General features: G+C 45.0%; 2 protein-coding genes across 9 annotated transcripts in view; one reads left to right on the forward strand and one right to left on the reverse strand.

Moving 5' to 3' along the window:
- NEURL1 (neuralized E3 ubiquitin protein ligase 1) overlaps positions 1-5,623 on the forward strand; it is a 100,141-nt gene extending 94,518 nt beyond the window's left edge. For 3 of the 4 annotated variants that reach the window (XM_026851605.1, XM_026851603.1, XM_026851604.1), the window contains exons 5-6: positions 1,350-1,496; positions 2,823-3,157. In XM_026851605.1, the coding sequence (XP_026707406.1) occupies positions 1,350-1,496; positions 2,823-3,064 (389 nt within the window). In that variant the 3' untranslated portion in view covers positions 3,065-3,157. Of the gene's footprint in view, positions 1-1,349; positions 1,497-2,822 lie in introns of all 4 variants that reach the window. The other variant, XM_026851600.1, reaches the window with a different exon arrangement.
- A 6,558-nt stretch (positions 5,624-12,181) lies between these two features.
- Positions 12,182-25,820, reverse strand: part of SH3PXD2A (SH3 and PX domains 2A) — a 248,485-nt gene continuing 234,846 nt past the window's right edge. For all 5 annotated transcript variants that reach the window (XM_026851595.1, XM_026851596.1, XM_026851597.1 and 2 more), the window contains 3 exons: positions 25,230-25,279; positions 22,969-23,088; positions 12,182-22,837 (listed from right to left, as the gene is read on the reverse strand). In XM_026851595.1, coding sequence (XP_026707396.1) covers positions 20,945-22,837; positions 22,969-23,088; positions 25,230-25,279 — 2,063 coding nt within the window. In that variant the 3' untranslated portion in view covers positions 12,182-20,944. The remainder of the gene's footprint in view (positions 22,838-22,968; positions 23,089-25,229; positions 25,280-25,820) is intronic.

Below are 25,820 nucleotides of genomic sequence, written 5' to 3' on the forward strand. Positions count from 1 at the left end.
TTTTTTTTTTTTTTTTTTTTTTTTTTTTTCTGCACAATCCACAGTTGGCATTTTGAGTCCTGGGTTCCCAGGTTTGGTCCTCCTTGGCTTGGCAGCCTCCCTGCAAATAGGAGCTGAAGGATCTTTCAGGCACATGGGGTTTTCCTGGCCTCCTACTGCTGCTTTTTCTCTGGAGAGTAGCCGCCGACTCATTGAGGACACTGCAGATCCAAACCCTCTGTATCTCTTGGCTCCTTATATGGTAACATGAAGAAGTCTTAGCCTCTGAGTTCTGACTGGGAGTTACCCTGGTTGTTCTCTCAGCTGGGGAACTAGAAGCTTTAAAACCATAGGCAAACTAGTTCTTACCACCAAGAAACCATACCTTGGTTCATGCGCGTGTATGCTGCTGTCTCACCATTATCCTACTGAAGACTAGGCTGCATCGCTAACAATAAAATGCCCCTACAAAACCTTTGCATCAGCTAAGAGTTTAAGCATTCCCATTTTTTCTCTTCCGGAAGGAGCTTTAAGGTACTTGTTGTAACAAGCAGAAGAAAAGAGGCTGAGACTGAGGGAGGGGCAAAGCTGGCTCTTCTGGAAGACAGCACATGAACACAGAGGTGATGGTGGGTAGTGAGAGCAGAAGGTAATGGAGATGGGGACACCTAGAAGGCACTTAAGGTGCTCTGCACTTGAGCCATCACATTCAGACAGTGGAGAGAATGTTCCTGAACAGGGGGAGAGGTGTTCTTGTTCATCCCAGAGCCAAATACATTTTGGTGACTTATCCCCCACCTCTGAGAGAAGCCACCCTACAAAAGAGGCACAACAGTGAGCAGAGCTAAGTTTTCCTGATTGCCAAACCCTTGTATTTGTCTCTGGGAAGTCCTTGAATGTCTTTGCATGGATTTTTAAGCCTGGAATTACGCAGTTTTGCACTGGGTTAGTGAAGAGTGCTTTCACAAGGTGATACGTTCTCGTGCTGGAGTCCAGCCCACCCTGCTGCAGGCTGTGTCCTTTACTGGCTCCAAGCCCATTGCTGGATATAGTGCTGAGGGTGCATATGAACATGAAACCATAAGGAAAGTAACGGCACTTAGTGACTTGAGACACATTTAAGGGCAGAAACAAAGGGTTTTGATGGCTAAAGGAGCTCCAGCAAATTTCAGGGGCTGTAGGAGCTTGATGTCTCTTCAGGGCCAGCTGCTAGCACTTAAAAAGGCATATGAGGGTTTTTTTTTTCTCCTTTCTCTTTTCCCTAGATTTCATGCTGATGAGACACAAATCCTGACAAGCACTGAGAGCTGCACTCCCTTGTCAGCCCCAATTTTTAAAAGTAACTATTGGTTTCTTTTCTCATGGTGCAGGTTCCACCATATTAGCTGAGCGGCTGGGACTGTCCACACCAAGCTCGCCCACATCAACACCCAATTCCCCCACTGTTCTCTGCAGCGGCGTCTCTGACCCCATATTGTCTACATGTGGCTCTGGCCCACTCTGCAGCTCTATCGGTGGTAAGTGTGGTGGGATTCCCCCCTGCTTTGCCTCCCCCTGCCTGCTCCTGCACTGTTTCCCTTAACAGTCTCACACTTGTCTCCCAGAAGGTCTTTAAAATCACAGTGCTCAACAGAGTCTTCTGTCAGCTCCCTTGGGGATGAAGGGAGAGCCTCTGCAAATGCTATTTTCAGTCTGGTTTACGTAGAAGCCGCTTAGATGCCTAGACAGCAATATTTCTCCAACCCTTTTCATCATGAAAGGTCCCAAGGGAGGCAGCAGGGTTTCTGTTGTGTAGCATGGCCCTGTGAGCACAGCTCCTTCTGGAGAGCTGTGTGGCAGTGACATGTTGCATGCTAGCCTAGACTGGAGCTACAAGTATGCCTACAGACCCCCTTTCCCTCTCTACACACCTTCAGTACCCTCTTCAGTAAAAGGCAGTATTGATATTTCTAATACACCAATGAATTCCAGTGAGAATTAGATCAATGTACATGCAGTAGAAAAATTATAGGCTATTCAGCAGCATTTTTAAAACCCTAGGCACCTGTATGATCCCAAGGTGATGGTAGGATATATTACTTACCAAAGCCTTGTCATTGTTGTCCAAACCAAGAGTGTTTTTCACTGAAGGGACTTACCAGTCTCATGTCTAATAACTGGTGACAGCAAACATTCAGATTTGTAATGGGTTTTAGGGGGAAAAAAAAGTAGAATTTTTCTCATTGTCTTGCTACCTCATCTGGCTTCACTGGTGAGGCCTCATAATGGGTGTGCCATAAGCATAATTACTGTAGCCCCTCATAGCTCTCGAAGCAATGACCCACTACATGCTGTCCATGCAGGTACCACCCCACCTGTGTCCTGAAGGAACCACACAGTGATTTGTAACCAGGCATTGCCATCCCACATCCCTGGATTTACCCTAGAGAGAAGTACTGCTTGTCTTGGGAGCTGCTGCCACCATGTGCCACCCAGCTCTTCCCTTTTCAAAGCAGATGCCTTGATCCATCCCTCCTGATTTTTCCTTCTTTATTAATATTTAGTAGTTTGAAAATGTGAAACTGCTCTTTCTCCCCGCTATGTGGGAACAGCTATCTCTTGGTCTGCTCTGCATTGGCAGCAGATCCCAGAAGATGCTGCCTTTCTGCTGCCCTGAGCCTTGGCATGTGAAGCAGGACTCAGTGAGTGGGACAGTAGGTCATAGGAAGGACCCCTGACCCTGGAGCGTCCATTTCTGCTAGAGCGTGGTTCTTCCATCCGTAGCTAGCTTCAGGGCAGAAATTACCCTGGGATGTCAGGAAGCCCTTTAAGCAGCATGAGTGACCCTGTTCTTTGTGTTTCAGGCACGGCTCCCAACTCTCCAATCAGCTTGCCTGAGTCACCCATCTCCCCATCCGTCTCAGGGCCCTGGGGAGATGAATGCACCATCTGCTATGAGAACATGGTAGACACGGTCATTTACTCCTGTGGACACATGTGTCTCTGCTATTCGTGTGGGCTGAAGCTCAAGAAGATGGCCAACGCTTGCTGCCCTATTTGCAGACGGGCCATCAAAGATATCATCAAAACATACCGCAGCACTTAGAGCAGCAGCAGATGCTGTGGTGGGGACTGGGCAGGTGGGGAGGAGACTGTGAAACAACACAGGTCTTGGTCTCTATTAATCATCCAGGAGATTAAAAAAACATCACCCACCACCACCCTGATCCCCTCATCTGTGGACAACACATGAGACAAGCTTAGACGCTGCTCTTCCTCCCTCCAAGAAAGCCCTGGGGCTGAACTCCAGTGTGTCAGGGAAGTTGTGATGGACTAATCTCCCTTGTGGATTTTAAACTTTATCTCAAAAAAAACCCAGCTGGTGCAATCATCCCTTTTCTGGACCATGCACAGTGGAGGGGAGTCTCCACTGTTTAGCAGGGACAGCAAGCAGTGAAAGGTTCAGTGCTACACACTGCCTTCCAGAGACACCCTGTGTGCAGAGAACAGCTTAGCAAAAGAGGAGAAAAGCTGGGGCCAGTGCAGAAAAGGACCCATGGTTTGTGAGGTGAAACCCACCCCTTGTCCACAGGCAGAAAAGCAGCCCCATGAGGGCTGTCCCCTGCTCCTCCCTTGCTGTTCTCTGGCCGAGACATTCATGGCAGGTTTGGCAGCCAGTACTGGCACTGGCCTTGCTCCCTCCCAGCAGCGTCCAGCCATCTCCTGTTGCCATCCCTTTGCATGATGAGCAGCTCTCAAACCCCATCACCACCAATTTGCGTGTGGTCTCCACACAGCACGAGGGATTCAGCAGTATCTCTGCCCCCATGGGCCTGCGGGAGAGGGAGATGTGTCTCCCTCACCTTTCCTCCTCCTACCATCCAGACAGCACTTGTGAGGGAGAAAATAAAATAAACAAAAACAAAACCCCCAACCCCACTGGGGAAGAATGTATAAACCCACGTGTCTACGGGTTTCATTTACTGGTAACTTTATCACTGTGCTTTAAGACAAAACCAGCCAGGTGGTACTCAGCCCTTCAGAGCCAGCCTGACAGCAGGACACGGCTGTCCTTTGTGTCATGAAGAAAGAAAAGAAAAAGTAGCTTGAGGGGTTTGGTTGGCTTTGGTTTATTTAAATATAAATCCCCTTCACTCCTGCCCCAGTTGAGAACCCCGCTGTCCCTGTGGCAGGTGCCTGCAATGGCAGCCCCCACGGTTGCTGTGATAACCACCGCTCCATCTCGGCCACTGGCCTGGCGCAGGGCTGCTGGCCCTTGGGCCTGGGCAGGGAGGCTCTGTGGCAGCAGGAGCTGCCCGTCTCCCCTCCAGCCACATCCTGCTGCCTTCCAGGGCCACACGGGAGGTAGAGACAGCATCTGGGTCCTGAGGGGTGATCAGGGCTGGGGTGCAGCAGCAATGGCATTTGCCCCACCATGTTGCCCACCAGGCCAGGCCAGGGAAGGCCATGGAGTTTTACCCCTTCTGCTGAGCCTCCTCCTGCACCCCAGCGTACAGCTGCTTACAGGACATGGGGGGACCAGTGTGACATAGGGATAAAAGCATTTAATACACACAGCTGTTCACTGCAGAGGGCATCATGCCCCCCCAGGCAGCAGGTGGGTGAAGGAGCACTTGCAGAGGCTGCTGCCAAGAGCGCCTGGAAAACATGTCCTTGTCCCATCCTCTTGAGGAGATGAAAAAAAGAGGCTGCTACAAGCTGTAGAGCCTTTTTCTAAAGGCACCACCATCACTGCAGCCTACCACAGGGGTCTGCAGCTACCCCCAGCCTGCCCCGGCAGACAGTACTAACTTGAATGCTGATATTCTGGTTACAGGGATTTACGTTATTTCTTTGCATACCTCTTGTACACCCCTAACCCAACCCAGCCCTGCACTCCAGGCCAGCTGTTGAAAGCCCTGTGAAAGCATCATGGCTCCTGTGCCCAGATTCCCTCACTGAGGGCTGGGAGGAGGCTGGGTTGGCACAAGTCTGGTGGAAGTCACAGCAGCCACGCCAGGAGCACGGCCGGTCTGCAGGCACACAGCCAGCCTCCAGCTTGCCCGAGGACAGAGCTGTGACTGGCAGACACAGGGAGCCTGTTTCAGTAGTTACACAAACTCCAGTGCAAAGATTTCAGAAAGGACAAACCCAAGGGGTAGGAAGGTATTGATGAAACGGTGGATATGGGGAAATGTGCAATAAGCAGCCTCCCGAGCCTTCACTACACCAGTGGAATCAGTTCCCCTCCATGCAAGGGGTACACTTTATTTTTCAAGAATCTCCATCGATGGGTACCAGTGCAGTGGTGTGAATTCCCTCTTCACCTTTTGAATTCAGAGTGTTTTAATATATAACTGTGTTTGTTTTACTGTGGACCAAACTCTAGGAGTTAGCAGAAGCTGAAAGCTCCCCCAGCATCAGAGCTCAAAAATTGGGGTTAAGTCCTGCTCCCAGCATCAGCTGGCCTCCAGTTGTGAGCAGGGAAGAGGAGAGCAAGTCTCTCTCCAGGAAGAAAAAAAACCAAACCACCACACAGCAACAGTAGCAATCCTAACCTTTTCTTTTATTTGACTGGTGTAGGTTCCCATGTACCTCCGTGTTCTTGTGTCATTTGCATTTCATTGCTTTACTTTAAGATGTTTTGTGTTCTGTTTAAAGAAAATAACAATTCATTGTGAAAAATTGGATAACTGTGATTGTGAATAAAGTTGATTTAGGTATCCTGCAGCAGTATGGGTGACTGATTATTTACTACTTCCACAAGTGTGGCAAAATATGATGGACAGTGCAGTGGCGAGAGGCTGAAGTAAGAGCTACAGTGGTATGAGAGCCTCTTCCTTGCAGGGAGCTGAGTGGAGAGAGCTCAAGCTTTCCTTTAGAGCCTGATAATGAGGATGTTGAGAGCTGGATAATGAATAGGCTCCTGATGGACCCCATACACACATAAGGAGTAAAGGAAGTCACAAAAGTAAAAGCAAGAGCTAACTGTACTCCTGCAAGCCTCAGCCCCATGCTCCTGAGACTCTTCACACCCTCCCACAAGCTTCTTTACTCTCATTGCTTGGTTTGCACAGTCTCTCCCAAGTGAGTGCCTCTAACCACAAAAAAAGCCCTCCACCAGCACAAAAAAGAGAAAGCATACTGTGAAGAAATGTAGGACCATGCTGCTCAGCCTGGCAGGGACCAGGTAAGGTGGCTGAAGATGAGGCAGAGCAGTAGCAAAATTGCCTGGTGTCTGTACCCCAGCTCTGCAGAGATATGATAGTCCAACACCTGACAGGAGGATCCCAGCCCTGAACTGAGCAAGATGTTGAGAAAGCCCACTGACAAGCCATGGTCTGGCCAAGGGAGATGCTGGGGCAATATGCAGATGTTTCCTCAGCATGTAGCAAGGGACACAGGGACCCAAAGGGGATTTGGATTCTCCAGAGTGATGCCAGTTCCCCCCAAACCCCATAGCTCCTCTGCTGCAGGGATCTGATCAGGAGCACACCTATACCATCACTATGTGAGATTTCCTCTTCATCCCTATTTTTAGCTATTCAGCAGATAAGAGACTGGCTGGATCACTCTCTCTTGTCACAGAACTTGAGTTGCCATCTTCTCCCTCAGTGTGGGTACTCCATCTGCCAAGGGACAGGGACATCCCAGGAGAGGTGCCCTCAGCCTCTCCAGCTGAAGCTATTCCACTCTAACAGTTCCCCAGTGGCCTAAAACTTGCCAGGCTCAGTAAAGCAAAACCTCTTCTACAGCCCTGCTTTATCCAACACCCCCCCAAGGAGCTTTCAGCAGCTGTTGGGACAAGGCAAGTCGGCATACACCTGTGCTGCACTCCATGAGCTGTGCCCAGTTCCTGCTTTCCCAGGGAGTGGGTCTGGAAAACCCAGCGAGGCCACAGCCCAGCCACGGGAATCCTCCTCGTCTCCTTGGGAGCAAGGGAGCGCTGCACAACACAGACTGCCCCTAGAAACTGGGGACACTGACCTGACAGACAGCCCCTGCCAGGTGTGCTGAGCCCAAGCACTGCCACATACTAGGACAAGTGAAGATCCTCCCCTCCCTTGGCATCAGCAAGGGCCAGGGCAGGTACCCCTGTGTTGCCCCTCCAGCAGCCACAGCCTATTCATTCCCTCCTGCACCTGCCATGTGCAATAGCCCCGATGAGCTTTGCGCCCTCATCTGGTGAGCATCGCTGGGGTCACCCTGCCCCGACCTCCCTCCCCAGCCATCACCGGCCATCACCATCAGCTCACCAAATCCAAAACAGGTCTGCAATTTCACAATTGCTCCCAAGCTATTCTCCACCAAGACCAGCCATGGCGCAGCACAGACCTTCCCCGGTGACGGCATCCCACCGCTGCAGCCCTCCCTCCCTCTGCGGCCAGGGCCATCCCCAGGGCTCGCCCGGCGGGGACCAGCTGCGGCACAGCCCGCGGGGCTCGGGCCCATGGACCCTGCTGGGGCGGGGGGGGGAGCAGGATTTGGAGGACGGAAGGAGGGAGGATGCTCCGAAAATGGTCCAAGAGCAGCAGAGCTGGTCCAGCATCGCCACCTGGTGCTCCGTACGCGGCACGGCACACAGCCTCTCCCCTGCCTGCCTTATTTTGGTTTTCCCCCTTCTCCTAAGGTTGATCTTACTCCTTTTCACCAATACTACAAACACAGGTAAGTAGGACCAGAAAAATTTAGTCTAGAGTGCAGCACAGCTCTGGTAGTGGCTCTCAAGAGAAAAATGAGGAATGAAGGGAGCAATTAACAGTGGGTTACCATATGCAAGGGGGTACATTAGTATGTGGTGATTGCACCAGTCCAGAAAAACCCTTTCAACCCTAAGCTGGCTGGCTTACTCTGCACACAGGGGAAGAGGCGGCACCATTCCCAGGCACACATCACTAACTCTGTGTCTTAAAAAGGCCGAGGTGGTGTGCTGCCTCGGATCTAATTCCTAGCCTCCTTCAGAAAGCCTGAGAGCTGAAACATTCCAAACAGACTCCTTGTGCGCCAATCCACCTATGTGCCAGCATGGAGGAGTATCTCATGTCTCATGGGTGCTGTCAGCAAATGCTATGTCTCCACTAAGAGCTGGCTCACCTCAGGGCCTGGGTGTGACTCACTGCTCCACAGGATGTTTGTGAAGTGCTACAGCACATGGGTGAAGGCATAGCCCCATGCCAAAATGAGGGATGCAGTCATGCAAGGTCACACTCTGCTGCAGGAACAAAAGGTTGGGGATGGCCAACACCCTTCTGCAGTCCTGCCTTCCAAAGTGGCAGCCAGGCACTAGCAATGACCCCTTTTACCTACAGATTTGTAAACTTCTAACAGACAGTAAGGAGGTGGACAACAATAGAGAGGTCCTATAGCCAAAAGTTGGGAACTGAAGCGCTAGAAAACACTTCTCTATTCTCTGCTATTACATCCCCTATTACAACCCGCTCACCCATTATATCCCCTATCTACTGCCTTCCACATGCCCAAGAGATCTCCCACATATGGAGCAGGGATCCATTAGGAGAAGCTCTTCAGTTTTACCTGGCTGCTGCTTCACACACCAGAGAACTTCTGCCTGAAGTATTTGGGGCCTCCATCCTTCAAACATGGGTAACAAGAGCCAGCAGGGCCCAGCAACCTCGTAGGATCTGACTTTAATATCCCATGTTCACTGCAGCCTGCATGCAGGGGTGTTATGGGCTCACCCCAACTTGCAGAGTAACCCTTTCATCACAGAACCAAAGGGCCACTCAAGTAAAAAGGATGCTTTTCTTATTTTGGATATGGTGCCACATCCCTCTCCAGAAAACATCCTGCCAGAGTATTTTAAACCTTTAAGACCTTGCTCAACAAGCAGAAAAGGTCTTCATGTTTGGGGACAGAGGTAAGCAGTCCATAAGACTCTGTGGATTAGAAAAGAGACAAAAAGACATCATACAGTAACAACTCAGGGCCAGGGGACAAGAGAAGCTCCTTTATCCATTTAAGCTTAAGCTGAAATTTGCCGTTGCATATACACATAAGTTCTAAGTTATTCTGGGAGAGCTAAATTCAGTGGTTTGACAAACACAAGCGGAATTAAAACATACTGAAAAACTTGAAAAAAAACCCAAACCAATTGGATCACAATTAAAAAGGTCAAAAATTTATTTTTCCTTAGGGCATAAGAGGCAATGTAAACAAAATACCAACAAACAAAACAAAACAAAAATCACGAGTCAATTCTTACAGTCTGCAAGCATTTGAAGATAGAGTACCCTTTTCCCACCTCCCCCCAAAACACTGCAAGCCTGCTCAAATGTTAACAAGCAACAATTCTGGACCCTGAAGGTCCGAGTGAGTTTTGCCATGTCCCAAGCCAGGATTAAATTTCTCATGTAAGAAGGACACTGCATCTGTTTTATCAAACACTTAAAAAGTCCAACAAAATATAAATATTACAGACAGAGATTAGATTTAGCACCACCTTTGGTCCAAGCAATCCATGAACTGGGAGATGACAAGTACAGTCTTGCAAGTCCTTTCTGCCTGAGTCTTTGAAAACATTAGAGGTTCACATTGCAAGAATTTGTAATAACTCTTGAGAAACACCCCTCAAACTCTGGCAGTCCCTCACAACCTCCCCAGGTCCTGTGCACATGAAGAGGAGAGCATCACCACTGTGCAGCAGTGCACAGCAAACACTGTGACAAGGGTCTGATCCTGCTTTGGTGCAGCAGAGCTCTGACTTTGGGCATGTCTGAAGAACAAGAAGCACAGTGACAGTGTGCCTCCTGAATTTCCCTTTCGACTAGCATTTGCCACCCTCCAAAGGCGGCAGACGGCAGCATCTGCATGCTGTCAGGGGGTGTGATGGCAGATGAATGGAAGGAGCTAAAGTTGCCTAAATGCAAGTTTGGAATATATCTGGAACATGCGAATCAGAAGCTCTTCTATCAAGCTCAGTTTACTCCAGACCCTTTTTAAGCTTATCTTTTCCAATACACACATGCCCATCAGAGCTGCATGGCTATGAATTTTTACAGAGAGGTGTCACTACTCAGTTGCTGTGCCACAGTGGTAGTGTGGGCCAGGATACAATTACAAGGATCTGTGACAATCCTAGAAGAAAAATTAAGTTCATAAATCACCTGGCAATATTCTACATTTATTGCAACTCCCTCTACATGCGTCCAGAACTCAGTTTGTCTTATATTTTCTTCCAGGAGTTTTTGAGCAGCATAAATTAACCATTATTAAATGCTGTTCAATTCCAAGATAACACCAGCTTTAAAAAATGCCCTAAGAGAAATGCCACAAAATACTTTTAGGCACAGCAATCCGAAGTTTTTGTTCTGCATCTTCACGTGCACAATTGCCTGAGACAATTTGTGTTTCTCATTCCCTGTTGAGAGACCCATGTAGAGTTTTCACCTTTACAGGCACAAACATGATTCCAATCCCTCAAACAAACAATTGTCTTCACTGCTTTACACAGTGCTGCTCTAGGGAAACCCCCCAAACCTTAATTGCTTTATACTGTTCTGCAGTTCTCCGAGCAAGTACTCAGGCATGGCACGAGGCTGTTGGGCAGTCACAGAGAAGAGGGAAGCCCTCCAGTATGCAGCCCCTGTCCCACACAGGGAGCAAAAACCCAATCCAGGTCACCCACGCCTGTGTCATGAGCAGACACAGGCTGATCTGGTGATATTCAACCCCGTTTACTGCACTTGGCCTGCGACATAACCACAAGGACAGCTCTGAAACCAGTTCTGGACTGGGCACTAAAGTCAAGTAAAGTCGCAGGTCTGGATGAGGGGGAAGTTAATGCTTTGTGCAACTGTTTCCCCCCCCCACACACACACACACTGTCATATGCAGAGCAAATGAAAACATTGTGCTATGGTAATTTCATTAATTCTCACTGGGACATAGACACATTTCTACTGTCCCAGTCACAGAACCAGGCTCACAGTACCGTATGTATCAGCTCAATTATCACAGGTCCCCGGGTGATCTGTGTTAAAGCTTGAGGGACATTTCTACAGGGTCACTTGACAAAAAGAAGAGGTATGTTTTCTCCACTGATAATGCATCTTTTGTGTTAGCCTGTAGAGAAGTTACTCATCTTTGTTAACTAGTACTCTAATCTGTATCAAATCTACCATATTTACATGCAGACTCCAGGACTGGTCACAAAAATGGTCTTCTGTTTTGTGCCAGTTCAGACAGATTGGGGCATCTAACCCCTCATTAACAATAACTCTTGCCATCAATGGCAAAAGGTACTGTTAAGTGCAAAAAACGTCATTTTTCTGGGTTTCGATTTTACTGGGATGACAGAGAAAGGCAAAATTTTCTATCATGCACGTGATTTCCTTTTCTAGGAAAGCATCTCAGAGACCCAAGCACATCCGGACCCTTGAAGGAGCTGTTCACTGTACAAACAGTTTTATCCAACTGGTCACCATCTCAAGTTCATTAAACAAAACTGGGACAATGCATGAGTCTGCAGTTACTGTTCCTGTCTCTAGCTCACATTTGCTATAGGCACATTAAGGAGTGATGCTGTGAATGTCAAAATACCTGTGAGCTCGGGAAGAATCAATACTTAGCCAAAAGGTCTAACATCTGCATTATGAACACTATTTATTCCACTACCTTCAGTGGAGCTGGATCAGAGGCCACAAGAAAATATGGTCCAAAGCTGTTACCACGAAAGAGGGTTTCCACAGACTCATTTTCTTCCTCTCTTGGCTTAACTTGCAACCCAAAACAAACTGAATGGACTCCTGCCCATAAACTCTCGTAAAGAAAAAAAAAAAAAAAAAAAAAAAAAAAAAAAAAAAAAAAAAAAAAAAAAAAAAGCAGCAGCTCTGTTATTCCTTCTCCTATACACTGCAACAGAAACCACACCAACTTCTAGACCTTTTCCCAAGCGGGACAGAATGGTTCCCATGTTAAAAAGAAAACAAACAAATAAAAGACAAAAAAAGTATCACCAACTTGACCACACACACTAAGACCAGCCACACATTTCTCTATCTCCGGTCACCGACATACTCTCCCAAGCTCCCACCAGGTACATTCCCCACCACTTAACCACTAGAATGGAGTGCTACACCAACGCAGAAATGACAACAGCTTCTAATATTCAAGGTCACATTAAGAACATCAACCACCCAGGAAACCCACTGCAAAACCTCACTTAGACCAGGCCTAGATTGATTTTTTATTATTTTTTATTTTCCAAATACAAATTTGGGACAGTAGAACCTATAGGAGTTTCCAGTCCAGACACGTGCAATTGCTCTGCTAATGGAGGGGAGCACAACTGCTCAAACAGATTTCAGCCTTCATTCAGCAAGTTTATGCTCCCAATAACTGCCTACCCACCACTTCCAAAGACAATCTGGGCTAATAAACAGCTCTGGAAACAGCTACAGATGTACACATTCAGCTGAGCTGCTTTCAACACCCACCTTGAGTTATCTGCATCTGAATTTTCGCCTAAGCAGCAATCAAACTGCTGGCAAGAATTCTCCTGACATGAAATTTGATATGGAGTCTTAACTGAGAAGGCTCATCTGCTTGCCTCTCCAAAAACACTGCAAGCAGAGTAATGAGCACTGCTGTCTGCAATTAAACTGCAATAAAGGAACAGCACTGATGTAATGTGAAGTTAGCCAGACAGCAGAAATGCACCTACTCTGTACACTATTGACCCCACAATACTCAGTTTGGACCCTCAATACAAAAAAGTCATTGTAATGCTACACACACTTTTCTTTTACAATACTCCAGGTTGGAACTCATCGTGAGTAATGAGCAAGTCTTTTCAGCAAGCCTATTCAGCATGCTGCAGAAAAATTCCTCCTAGAGACTGGAAACAATTACAACCCTCCCCCTGCCCCAAAAATCCAAGACAGGAAATAGTTAAGTCCACCATTCACTGAAATATTTCATTCTTTAAAAGTTTTTTTAAAAAATTCCTTTTTTATTTGTTCCAGTTTATTAATTGTTACAGGCTAATTCCAGTGGCTGCACTATTCTCTTCTGTCCTGCTTCCAGGGAACGGAAACAAACTGAATCTGGATGCTTAGGGGGAGCCAGAGTCTGAACAGGATTTGATGCCCCCCCCCTTCCTCCCCCAGTCTAAACCCCAAGGGTTATGATGGGATTTTGTTTCTTTATTACTGCTTCCCCAGTGACCCAGAAGCAGTTCAAGAACAAGCTCTCAAACGACAAAATAACTGTTTGCCCAGAGAAAGCTGCCATGTTGCTCAAATTTCAGACATCAAAATAGTCACTAACAACTCTGAAGGGGAGTACTGCAGAAGCCTGAAATATTTAATATTAAATGTTGTATTTTAAAAATTCTCCTACAGTGTCAAGTGATTCTCCCTCTCCTCTGTTTTTCTCTTCCACCAAGCAGGGACCAAGAAAGACAGGTACCATTGTAACCAAATAACCCTGAGCATCAGGGAAAGATCACTAAACCCAACATTTTCCTAGAAGTGCTACTAGCACAGCGCTGTTTCACAGAGGGCCAATGCGGGCAGACCTAGAACAGCCACTCCTGCCCACTCCATCAGCTGAACCTCAGTGTATGCAAACTCCCAGACGTACAAATCGCCTCAATTGCAACAAACACATAACCCATGTTTGTCTTTGGTGAATCATTGCTTCAAGATGCAGACTGTCATAGTATATCATGGAGCAACACAACCTCAACTTTTCTCAATAATGAAAAATCCTAACACAGAGCAGTGATGTATTAAAACTTATACAGAGAAAGCACCTGCAGTGTCAGACCCAAAAATTTATGGCCTTATTCGAAACATGTTTTTCCTCGTATTTTATCCATCTCTCCCCTGCCAATATAGTTACTTTTAATTGCTTTCCAAATTATCAATGTAATTCCCATTATTTTAATTCAGTAACAAACAGGAGTCTCAACTCAGGACAGTAGTGGCTTATGCTGACAATAACAGGTCTGTAAAACGCCAGTGTGAAGCTTTAAACCAAATTTATTTATTAAAAAAAACAAACACAAAACAAAAAAAAAATTGCACTCTCCAACTAGAATCAATGCTACCTTGATGCAAGAACAAATGAAGAACACTGTTGATGGGACCAGCCCAGTCCTGACATTATAAAATGGGAAACACTAATTTGTTCTGCCTACGCCAGTCAGGTCCGCACGCGGTGCGGCACAACTTTCACTCCAGGAATCACTGTGAAGCCCTAGCCCTGATGTGAGGGCACCCAAGAAAAGAGATCCCCTCATTCCACCCTTGGCAATGCATGCACACCCCACAAAACTGACACCCCAAATTAGAGTTATGGGTGACTTTTTACAGACATCTGTGCTTTGCTCCAAGTTGGGTCCAAGATGGGAGGAGGAAAAGCAGCAACAGCATGCCAACCCAAAGTCAACTGACTGTGGGGGCTTCTGGATCTGACCCTACATACAGTACTTAGTTTGAAAATTACAGACAAACACAACAGACAAGACTACTGAGCAGCACAGAGGGAGAGAAAGAGAAATACAAGCACTGGGCAGAGCTAGCAGAGGCCATCCAAGTGTGCAGACATATTCCCCATGCATTGCTGCATTGGTGGTCCCTGCTTCTACCAAGCAACTAAAAGCAAATGAAAATAAAATAACTTACACATATATTTGCTCTCAGACCATCGAATTGGTACTGTTGGCAGCTATCAAACACTGCATTTACACGCAGCACATTGCTACGTGGCTAAATAGTATCTGAAGTTGCCAGACAAGAAGCTGCCAGTGATGGGAAGCCACCAGCAAATAGCAGCAAAGCTCCAGTTGGTTTTAAAAAGCTGAAAGACCTGCAGAGAAGTAGATCATGGCATGGCAGTACTGCGGCTCAGCAGTCCTGTGCACCCTTTGGAGGCGAGGGAACCAAGTGCATGGTGCTTGCTTCGGCCGAGAATGATCCATGCTGAGCGTCCGTGAGGCACTTTGCTCCACTGCGGGTTTTCTGTCAGTGTAACTCTACTGATGCTCATGGACTTCTTGCCATTTTAGAAAAGAGCACGTGAAAGAATAAAGATGACTCCTCAAAACCAGATTCATTTGTAATTAGAGGTTTTTCAAAATTATGTAATCGACACCATTTCAGTACAGCTGCAGAATTTAGTTTTCCTGTTTGAATGCAAAGGTCTCTGGTAATATTAAGGCTTTTGGACAAACTTAAGAACAGCAGGACAAAAATTAAGCAGAAAGATGAGGTACATCCCCTCTCCAGGGACATGAACTAGAGCCACAGGAGACATACTTCCCAGAGCTCAGAGAATCAAGTGCTCTGGCTTTCACATTTCTCTTCCAACTTACAAACCAGTCCAGTTTTTTAAAAGGTAGTAGTTTCTGCTGCTACCTGGAAAGTCACATTATTTTGGACAGATGGAAGTTCTTGTTCCATTCAAATAGAATTTAAGACAAAACCTCTTTTGAAGAGCAAAGTTTCTGCCCAACTTTATTTTGGACCTGAGTGATCAGCCTTTGCAAGCCAAGAAATATGAAATCAATACCCACATCATCTGTGAAATTCTGCAGGTGAGAACTCACCCAGATAAAACATGGACCTTTTTTCTTAGGTTAACAATAAGGAAAGAAAAGAAATAAGGACCTGTAAAAATATTCCCATAGCTCTTGCCATAAATGCAAGTAAAGATACAGTATCAAAACTTGGGACTGCACCAGCAGAATTATTTTCCCTTCTGAAGTTATTGATTCTGAAGCATAACAGAGGACGTAACCAGCAGAGACACACCAGAAGACAGTATCATGCATGGATGACAGAGTGTTTCAAGCATAGCTCAGAAGTCCTGTATTGGTAAGGATGTTAATGCACACTCTATACATAACCCTGGCAACATGCTGCATAATCCTTATACTTTCAGTAACAGGTCATGGTTTTTTTGTGAAAAGCAGCCATTCCCACCCCAAACCACCCCAGCTATCAGTCCCTACCTACCTAAGGGTCCTGTTTTCATTCAGCCACCCCCTCCCCTGCGTTTCCCCTTCCCCTAAGAGTGCATGAATAGAGAATTGCAAATTATTTCACACTGCACGTTCCACTCCAAGTCCTGGATGAGGGGCCTGTTTATTCTATGAATATTGCACTTATCCACTTATTGGATTTGGTTTTTTCTCAAGAATGCAGAGTATTTGGGAAAAAAATTAGAAAAAAATAGTAGGATACAACACAGGGAAATATAAGTATTAACAAGCTAGCTATGAAGACCTAAAATTAAATAGTACTAGTTCTATTCTGTTAATACTAGTAATATGAAAATAATGAATGCTTTATCAAATTCCCTTGTTTTTCATATAAGATAAAAGCAGTAACTTTCTTTTTAACTGAGGAAAGCAATGAATATATATTACAATAAAATACGATTCATTAAGATCTGAAAGTGATGAAAACAATTATATAATGCCTTCGTCAAACTTTATAGCATCATAACAGAAGGAGTCTTTGGGGTGCGTATCCACAAGAGCCAAATCCATTTTTTAGCTATACCCGTGCAGACATGAAATTCACTTTTAAGAGTTTAAATGTGATCCAATTTCAATCCTTCATTATTGTGTATTTGCTATAATTGTATACATCGATTGAAAAACATCCTGTTGACACATCAGTCACATATCCTGACATGTGCCCATCATATCTTTTGTCTTGAAAAGTTTGGCTTGCAAAGGACTGGTGCATATGATTATACCCACCCACTGCAAGGCATGAGAGCTAAATCAGTTAATAGGAATTGCCTCCCAGAGGTAAGGGCTGCTAACAAAAACGTATTACTCTTGCTGTTATGAGAAAGTGTTTTGAAAGGGGAGACAAGGGAAACCAGCAATGAAACTTTTCAGGCATTATATAAACCTCAATAACGAACTCAGAAGTGCTCATTATTATTAAAGTTGCAGTATACAGCAAGACACAATTTTCACATTCTTCAATTTTGTTCTCTGGTATTGGAGTCTGGATTTTCTGCTGGTCCAAATTCAAGACTCTGGAAAGCACGGACAGCGGGTGAGAGCAACGTGGTGACAGCAGCCGCCTCTCCCCCCGGAGGAGGGCCCCCTTCAGCTGCAAATGGCTTTGCCCAAGCCCTGCAGAACTCTTCCTCTTAACAATCTGGTTCAAGAATAAACCAGAAAGAAATTTAAACAGTACTATTGATTTCTGCATTGAGTGTTCACTGAGGTGTACATTACACTTAAATATTGCTCTTGATCCAGTGTCAGTTTTGACAAATTTAGTAAATAAAGCTTAAGGCAACATTAACATTTTAGAAAAGAGCTAAAACACTTCTAGTACTACACTGTCCTCTGAGGCACCCTGCCAGGTTTTCCTGCCCTGTAGTCAGCTTTTCTGACTTAGCTTAAGGCCTTTCACTCTGTTTCACAGTTAACAGTGGAAAGAGCTTGCTGCTTCAGGTATCAGTGGAGCTGACCAAAACTAGCTGCTCGCTGATGGAAAAACGAATTATTTTCCTGATGTCTCTCAGTTGAAAGAATCAAAAAAGAGATCAGAGAGAGATGCTGTGACAACAGTAAGATGGGAGGGGGGAGGAAACTGCACTGGAGGGAAATTGCTTTAAAAGTGCCCTTTTAAACACAAGCAGTCAAAACAGCCACCAAATAAAGGGAAGCCCAAAACAAAGCTTTGGTGGCCCACATTCATTTCTAGCACCAAGTAGGTAATTTGCACCCTTTCCTTTTTGCTGGTGCAGGTGGGGGCACAGGGAGGAGGGAGGCCATGAGCGTGGCTTTGCAGCCCATATACAGGGTCTGGCCTCTCCTCAGGGGACCACGAAGCCTTTGAGATAGGATAAAGGAGCACCTGAGCCATGGGACACCAAGCTGCTGCTTGAGAAAACCCTGGCAGTACTGCAGGCACCCTCACTCTGGGTCATCTTCTGCACTGCTTGGAGGTTAGCAAGCTTCCTCCCTGCAAAAGCCAGAGCTGGAGAAACAAACCAGCAAGGTGGGAAGGGAGCTGTGGGACAGACTGACATCTGTTACAGAGCTGGCCCATGTTTCACAGCAGAGCCTGAAGCCCTCACACTAATCTGAGCCTCACAGCGAACCTGCATCCACTGGGGACCAGCCTCATGCAAGGCACATGGTAGCCAGGCACCACAACCATCTGCCAAAACCAGCTTTGCCACCCCAAACCCTGCAAGGACTCCTGCAGTTCAGAGGTGCTCTGGACTCAGATGTGCTGGATGCAGGTGTGAATATTTATAGTAGTCCAGGCTCTCCTGTCTGCGTGCTGCTTTCCTCTCCCTGGGTAGGGGCTCATGTCATGCCACACCATACTCAGAGAATTCAGTGGCTCAATGCAGAAGATCTGGGAGCTGTGCTTTTACATCCCCCCAAAGAGATGACCTAGTGGGAATGTCTTTAAACAACACTTTAGAATATTTTAAATAATAAGTTAATTCATAATAAATATGTGCTTCAAGAAAATCATAATTATATACTGCACCTTTAAATAATGCACTTAGTTCTCTGCATTGGCTTCCATTTTGGTTTCTTTTATTGTTAAAGTGCATTAATTCAAAATAATGAACCACTTCCGCATCATTATTGTTAAAATAAATCATAACATTAATATGAGTCACTAAGTCACTACTATTAGTACTGCAATCTAGCAGATAACTCTATGTATTGCTCTATTTAATACTGTCCAGCAGAAGAATATAATACTTCTATTATAATCTCACAACAGCTCCAGCAGTCTTTTATGGCTGCTACCATGTTAGTACAACTAAAAATGGGGAGAAGTATGAGAGGCAGGGCCACAATGCCTCAGAACACATCCAGTAAGATGTAGCTAACTGGACATATGCATACATATTATATGGTAAGACATTAAGGTACAAAGAGGACCCTGCACACTGTGATATGAGCTGCTGTGCAGATACACCTCCTTCTCCTGCCACCACAATTTAAAGGGATCCCAACCAGTCTCCCTCCCCACCTGGATGCAGATTGCTGCTCGAATCACAGCAGTTTGCAGCCAGTTGTGGCACCTGAATGTTGTTTCAGCTACCAAAAGGACATCAGTCAGGTTAGCCATAGGCAACTCTCTCAATATTACCATGGAAATTAATAAAGACCCCAAACCACAAAAAAAAGAAGACAAGAACAACGCATAAATTGTGTAAATTTTTTTTTGGCAGAGAAACATCCCCAGTAACACACGATATTGTTGTGTTATTTAACTTAGCTCCTTTATCCCAGCTATTTTAAAGTCTTTATAACCTTTACTTTCCAAGCCAAATTGGTATGAAATTCTGGTGGAAAAAAGGGCATCTATCATTTTGTGTAAACCAGTAGTGAAATGGTCTGCTCCCTCCCCCTTAAAACAGATTTACAATGCTGCCTGTTATTTAAAGGAACTAGATAGTGATCTTGAGTGACTAACAAGGCAATTTTTTTTTTAAAAAAAGCATGACTTCCTCAAGTACAGTAGGGATTTAGCCAATGATGTTTACAGTACAAGAGTCGGCTACCTCGTGAATAACTCCATATTCCTAGCCTTTTCCAATGGATGCCTCTTCCCTTTCCCACCACACTACCCCACCGTCTGCCATGTTTTCAAAACATGAGTTAAGAAAGGCATACAGAAATGGAACTAAGAGAGGCAGCTTCCTGGTTAGATGCATTGTAGACCTAATTTATTTGACACTAAATCTCTAAGCCTGAGAAGCCCAGGCACACTTCCCTGTACAAATATACTTTTTGGATTCAAGTGGGAACAGAAACACGTATTTGGCTCCTACTTCAGTTTTAAGTCTCTTCTGGTAAAACAAGACCAAAAAAAGTAAACCCAGAATGCACAGAAAAGACAAAAACTAAACACAGAAAAATAATTCCCCAAAAATATACAAATTAAGGATGTGCAGACTGAGTTTGATGGCTTCTCCCCCCCCCCCCCCCCGCCACTGTAAACACTGATGTTGCAGAAGGTTATGGCTATTTCTAACTAATACCTTGGTGGGCCCTGCCAGCAGTCAGCACGCTTGGATTTGGACCAGATCATGAAGACAGAAGTAACACATTTGACAGCTTTGTCTTTAGTGTCTTAAGGGACTTTTGTACGTTTTGATATTATGACAAGTTTTGAGCAACCCAACTCTGGGAAGAGAATCAACCAGGATCACCTGGTAGGAGTCAGGCACAGAACTAAATATGGAGCTTACAAAGTCATCGACATACTTAAGCATGGGGTTTGTAGGTTTGTGTTTACAAGCACCAGTAGGCATCGCTGCCCATAGAACACCTGAAATCCCAACTGAAAGAACAAGACAGAACAAAAGGAAACAAAGCCCCCAACCAACACCACCTGGTTGCCTTTCCGGTGACTTAGCAGTAACAACAAAACACAGCTGAAGTCAAAGACCAAATCTCTCCACAATGAAAAGGCTCCAACTCTGGACCAACCAACTGTTGAGAACATTAAAAAAAAGTGAACATCTCCAAAGGATTAGAGTCCCTCTGTGTTTCAGAAACTTCCATTTGCTTCTCACTGTAAGTTGTGGAAATGCATCCAACTCCTGGGTATTCCACGTACAGACAAGAATGAGGAGAAAGGGAGCCAAGATTGTAAAACAGAGTTTGGCACAAAACTCCCCCAGTAGATGCATGTGTATTTCTCTCTCACAAAAGGCACACATTTGGTTTCCTATCAATAACGGGAAAGATGGGATATCATACCCTGTTACACATACACGATTATTAACAACTTCACAAAAAGGCATTTGACTATGCTGCATCTTCCTCATAGTTGCTTATAACACTTTAACCCCACAAACCTCTTCAGAACATGGCAGATTTGTCCTCAGCATAGACTCCTTTCTCCCTTTGTACAAACTGGAGCACAGGGAAACGTCTTTTTGTGTAGCAATTGTTTTTTCCACATGTACACAGCAGGAACAGTATAAATTAGGGAGGTTAAAGATATTGCAATTAGTTCTTTTTCTCCAAGTAATTTGAGGGCACCCAGCCTTTGAATGGCTTCACACCATTCATGATCTGGCAGTACCACCAGCCATTTGGGTTCCTTTCAAGGACCTCCATACAGACACCTTCCTGAAACCCGGCAGTCTCCTCATCCCCTTCATAGTCTGCAATGGAAACATAGATGTCCTTGAGATTGTTGTGGATAAACTGGGATTTCTCAATGGGCTTTGGCCTGACTGTGGACACAGGAATCCCATTCCTCTGGGTAGGGAGGTTGGAGGTGGTCTCCGAGCCCTCTGTACCGGACCGCTCAGGCTGCTTTCCCTTTGCGTCACCAGGCTGTGACCACGCGTTGCTGAAGGAGGAATTCCGACGGACGGTCCTAAGATGATCTGTAGTTGTTAAAGACTCATTTCTGCGCAAGGAGCATGACAGGTTGTTATCCTTTGGTGGTGGAGACACAAACACTGACTGTGGCCGGACAGCAAGCTGCCTCACACCATTCCTCATTTTGACTGGCCCTGATGGTTTTGAAAAACCACCAGGAGGTTTGCTTGGGATGGGTGGTGTTGCTCGTTTGCTCTGGTTGATGGTGTTCAAAGCCTGAACCCTCTTCTCTATCTTCTCTAAACTGTTTGACTTTTCATTTTTCCTGTTCCTGGCAAATGAGGCATCAGTCTCTGCTGATGTGGTTTCTCGCTGGTTATCAGGGAGAGCCAAATAATGGGAAGGAGCCCAGCCTTCCATGTCTCCATATTTCAGGTACCACCATCCACTGGCTTGCTTTTCCAGCACTTCTACTTCTACTCCTGCTGGGAAGCAAATTTCAGAATCCTGTACCTTTTGGTATGAGTCAGTGGTCACATAGAAACATTTGGAATCATTTTCTTGCTCAGTCTTGACTGGATGGCTAGAGCAGAAAATGCCACGGGAAGGAGCTGTAATGAGATCAGCCGAGCTCCTCCTAACAGGATCGTCTTGGTTCTCAGCAGCTGTGTGTGGGGGGCTCTCGGATTCTTCACTTCTTGAACCTTTAAGTCCACCTCTGAGTTGCCCAGTTGGCCTCAGTTGACGCCTTAAAGTGCTGATATCCATCTTTTCTTGGCTCTGAGAGTCTGCCTTGTTTAGGAAGGGTTTGGGCCTAACGATTGGCTTTGCTCTAATGGAAGGACTCTGCCCAGGCTCTTTCTTCAGGCCTGTTCTTGGCATGCTACGCAAGCCAACATCTGAAGCTGACCTTGGTTTTGTCTCCTCGCTCCTGGAATAGTGACATTTTCCAAGATCAGGCTGGATGTTTTTGTCCGTTTTGAGCTTCACGAGTGATGATTTAGGAGAGCTGGAACATGGAGAATTCCTTCGGATCAAGGAGAGAGAGGAGCTTTTCTGAGAATCTGAGTCTCCACTAGATTCCTTATTGGACAAAGCATCTTCCACATAACGCCTGAATCCCTCATTCTCATAAATGGTCTCTTCTTCATGAGCAACATCTTCTGAAGACTCTCCTACTTTGAACTTTGCTTTCTGAAGTGATGACACAGGAGAGGGCTTGAGGGGCTGAAACAGTCGTTTTTCAGGAGTGCCCTCTTCACGATGACTTTCACTCACTTCACACTCTGAGTCAAAACCAAAGGCAGGCACATCATACTCAGGTTCTTCGTATTTCAGTTTGTGGGGAGAGTCCTGGGTATCTCCTGAAGAAACTGTTCCAGCAGTTGTTCCTTCTTCAGAGTCTTTCGGTTTACTGGGAGGTGCTGGGGGAGGAACTTTTGGGCGGGTTAAAGTACTGGTTCTTCTGTTTAAATTTGGCTTCTTCCTTTTGTCAATGTAGGATGCTGGAGCCCATCCTTCCTTCTCTCCAATCTGCACATACCACCATCCACCAGAATTCTTTTCTATAACCTAAGAGATGACAAGGAACATGTTACTTAGACAAAAATCTCAATCAACTGCTTTCCACTCCTGCCCTTTCAATCCGGTCCCCTGCAATAACCAAATATTGCAATTTTTCCAGCTGCACTGTTAAGGCTCACCTCTGCTTTTTGTCCTCCGCGAAAGCTTATGCCATCAGAGATACATGACTGGAACTCTGCAATGGTGTAGTATTCCACTTCTACAGAGGGTGGCTCTGGTGGTTTGGGCAACTGAAAACCCTATGACAAATAGGAAGTTTTGTTCAATTAAACCAAAGAAACAGTGGGCTGAACAGCAGTCTGAGAAAATATTTGCTTTTATTCCCTAAAACTCTTCCTTCTTCCCGTGCTACTTCCTAATGATAACTTCCCAGTTCTCCAGAGTGGAAGCTGATGTATTGAGATGGGCCACAAGAGAGAAGTCTTTCAAAATATGCACTGTTCATGCCACCTTCACCAGCTATTAAAACTGTGATAATCTTTACCTGAACAGTAAAACATTTTACTGATGGGCCATAAAGTGTGAGCTGCCGTTCCAGTCACAGTAACAACAGCCCATTTACTCTGAGATTTTGTCCAGAAAGACTCAGTTCTGGATGGCTTGCCACAACTGCAGAAAACTGCATTGCAACAGGCTTGTAATAGATTCTGCCTTTTATCAAATATGCTAATTTAAAATGTAAACCTAATGAATTATTATTAATCCGCTGGTAGATTTTTAAACAATCTGAAACAGTGATATGAGCTAATGGGCATCTATTGTAGCAAGAAACAAGGATAATATCACAGACTCCTATGAAGAGCTTTGCTCAGATCAAGTGACAGGAGTAAGAAAGGACTTTACTACAGGATCAAAAGATTCCAACTCCTCCCTGTAACAGGTTCTGGGTCTCTATCTCAATCCCAACACAAACTGCATTTAAATTGCATTGAGGGTCCATGAGAACCAGGGTACTGCTTTTTACAGCCATTCTGGCAGCATAGCAGACTCCCCTAAAAGCTAAGTGCCTTTACATTAAGCTGTCACATTTTAGAGTTCGTTTATTTATTTTTAAGGTGGTAAACAGGATGAGAGTCCTTTCAAGAATTTTAATATCAAAAGCTTTTCAGATTGTTCAGCAACAGAATGACTATACGATGCTGAAGCTTCACAGCTTCTGCACTTCACTGCTTATGGTTCTAATACAGGAATTGCAGTATGTCAGGATCTCTGGAACAGAGGTCAGACCCGACAGACAGACAAAGGACAGACAAAGACACAAAACAATCCTAAGCCATTAATGGGAGAAGGGCAAACTGCATACTGTGCTTTATCCACTTGCTCCTCCATTTCTAAGATATCCTTGTAACTAACAATCCATGTTTCATCACGCACAGCATGTGGCATTTCACAGAGAATGCACCACTGCACCTTAGGAACCGTGTCTAACAATGTTATAATTGGATATTTCTGCACTTTAAATGCTGAAATACAGCAGAAGTGCAGCATAATAAAATGCCTTCAGATAAAAGGATGGTTTGGATTAAATGAAGATAATTAGAAACAGCAGACATGTTCAGGGTTTCACATATATTATCATTGTTATTTTTAGCATGGGATTAAGTGTAGCAGTCTTGCCAAAACAAAGTCTAATTGAAAATAATGCAAAGAGAAATAGGAAGAAAATGCTAACATGCTATTCATCTAGTTTAAGAGGCATTTCAGATGACACAGAAAAATTACAAGTCACATACTGCTCATAAAGGGTACAGCAAAGATTAAATATTATGCATTGCCTAGTCATAAACAAGTCACTAGCATGCCTTTTGTGCAAATAGACTATGGAGTAGTTCCTATCTGAAGACGACAGTCCTAATCTCCAACTGGTTCATACTTCCAAAATTCCAGCTTTGAGGATAAACAATCATAGGCGGTCTCATTCCTGTAGCATACATCCTTCCATAGGTCACTTTAAACATAAACAAAAGTGAAGCTTAGGACCTCAAAAGAAGGTAGCAATGGAAGTAGGGAAGATGTTCCCAGTTGTTCAAGACAAGAGAAGGTCAAAAGATCCAGTCTGGGCTAAGGACACCCAGAGATCTTTAAACCTTCTGAGTCAACCAAACAGACTTTAATGTTAATGCACAGAACACAGTAGCTTTAGTATGTTCTCCCTTCAATTCGATACCTGCTTAGTTGGGGCAACATTTTTAAAAACAGAAAAACCCCAATTAACATTAAGATGGCCAAAGGTTCGCTCAATACTTAAACAATAAAATGAATAGGCACACAAATAAAGGATCTCTAAGATAACCCCTACACCTTGTACAGCTGGAGAAAGTCTCATAAAGCACCCACACACCTAACCCACTGCTAACATATACCATAAACCAATACAAACCAGACTGGATTCTCTTCGTGGGGGTGGCCTTGTTCTTAGGTTTGGAGAACCTGAGCGGGAAAGGGAAATGGAAGAGTTTATTTAACTTTAAGTACTGCTAAGCATATTTTTCAGCATCTCTCTGCTGTTACGCAGTTTGAGCATATTAGAAGTCAGTATTTGCCATATTTAAGGCATCTCTATGAAACAACATAGGAAACTATGAGGGTATATTAGAAATACCAAGGTAGCTTAGCTATTCATCTCAGCTAAGCCAGCACATTTAAGAGGAAATCACTGCCAGAAAGTAGTGGATTGTATTTTCTGCTGGAACTGACCAGCTCTATTGGAGATTGGCCAGCAAAGAATTGGCCTAATACTTAGCTTTCCCCCCAGCAGTAAAAATAATCCACTAAATTAATAACACTCACATTGTCCTCTATCATAGTATCTTGCCATTCTTTGCACAGACTAGTGTTAGCATCTGCATTTTGCAGACAAAGTAGTAAAAACATTATAGTAAGTTGGCCCCCAGGAAAACAGCTGACCAAATGCAAGAGAAGACATAGGTGGTCTCTGACTTTTAACACACCATCACATCACATTTTAGAG

Source organism: Athene cunicularia, assembly GCF_003259725.1.
Source record: "Athene cunicularia isolate RWA chromosome 6 unlocalized genomic scaffold, athCun1 chr6_part1, whole genome shotgun sequence".
In the NCBI taxonomy this organism is placed as follows: Eukaryota; Metazoa; Chordata; class Aves; order Strigiformes; family Strigidae; genus Athene; species Athene cunicularia.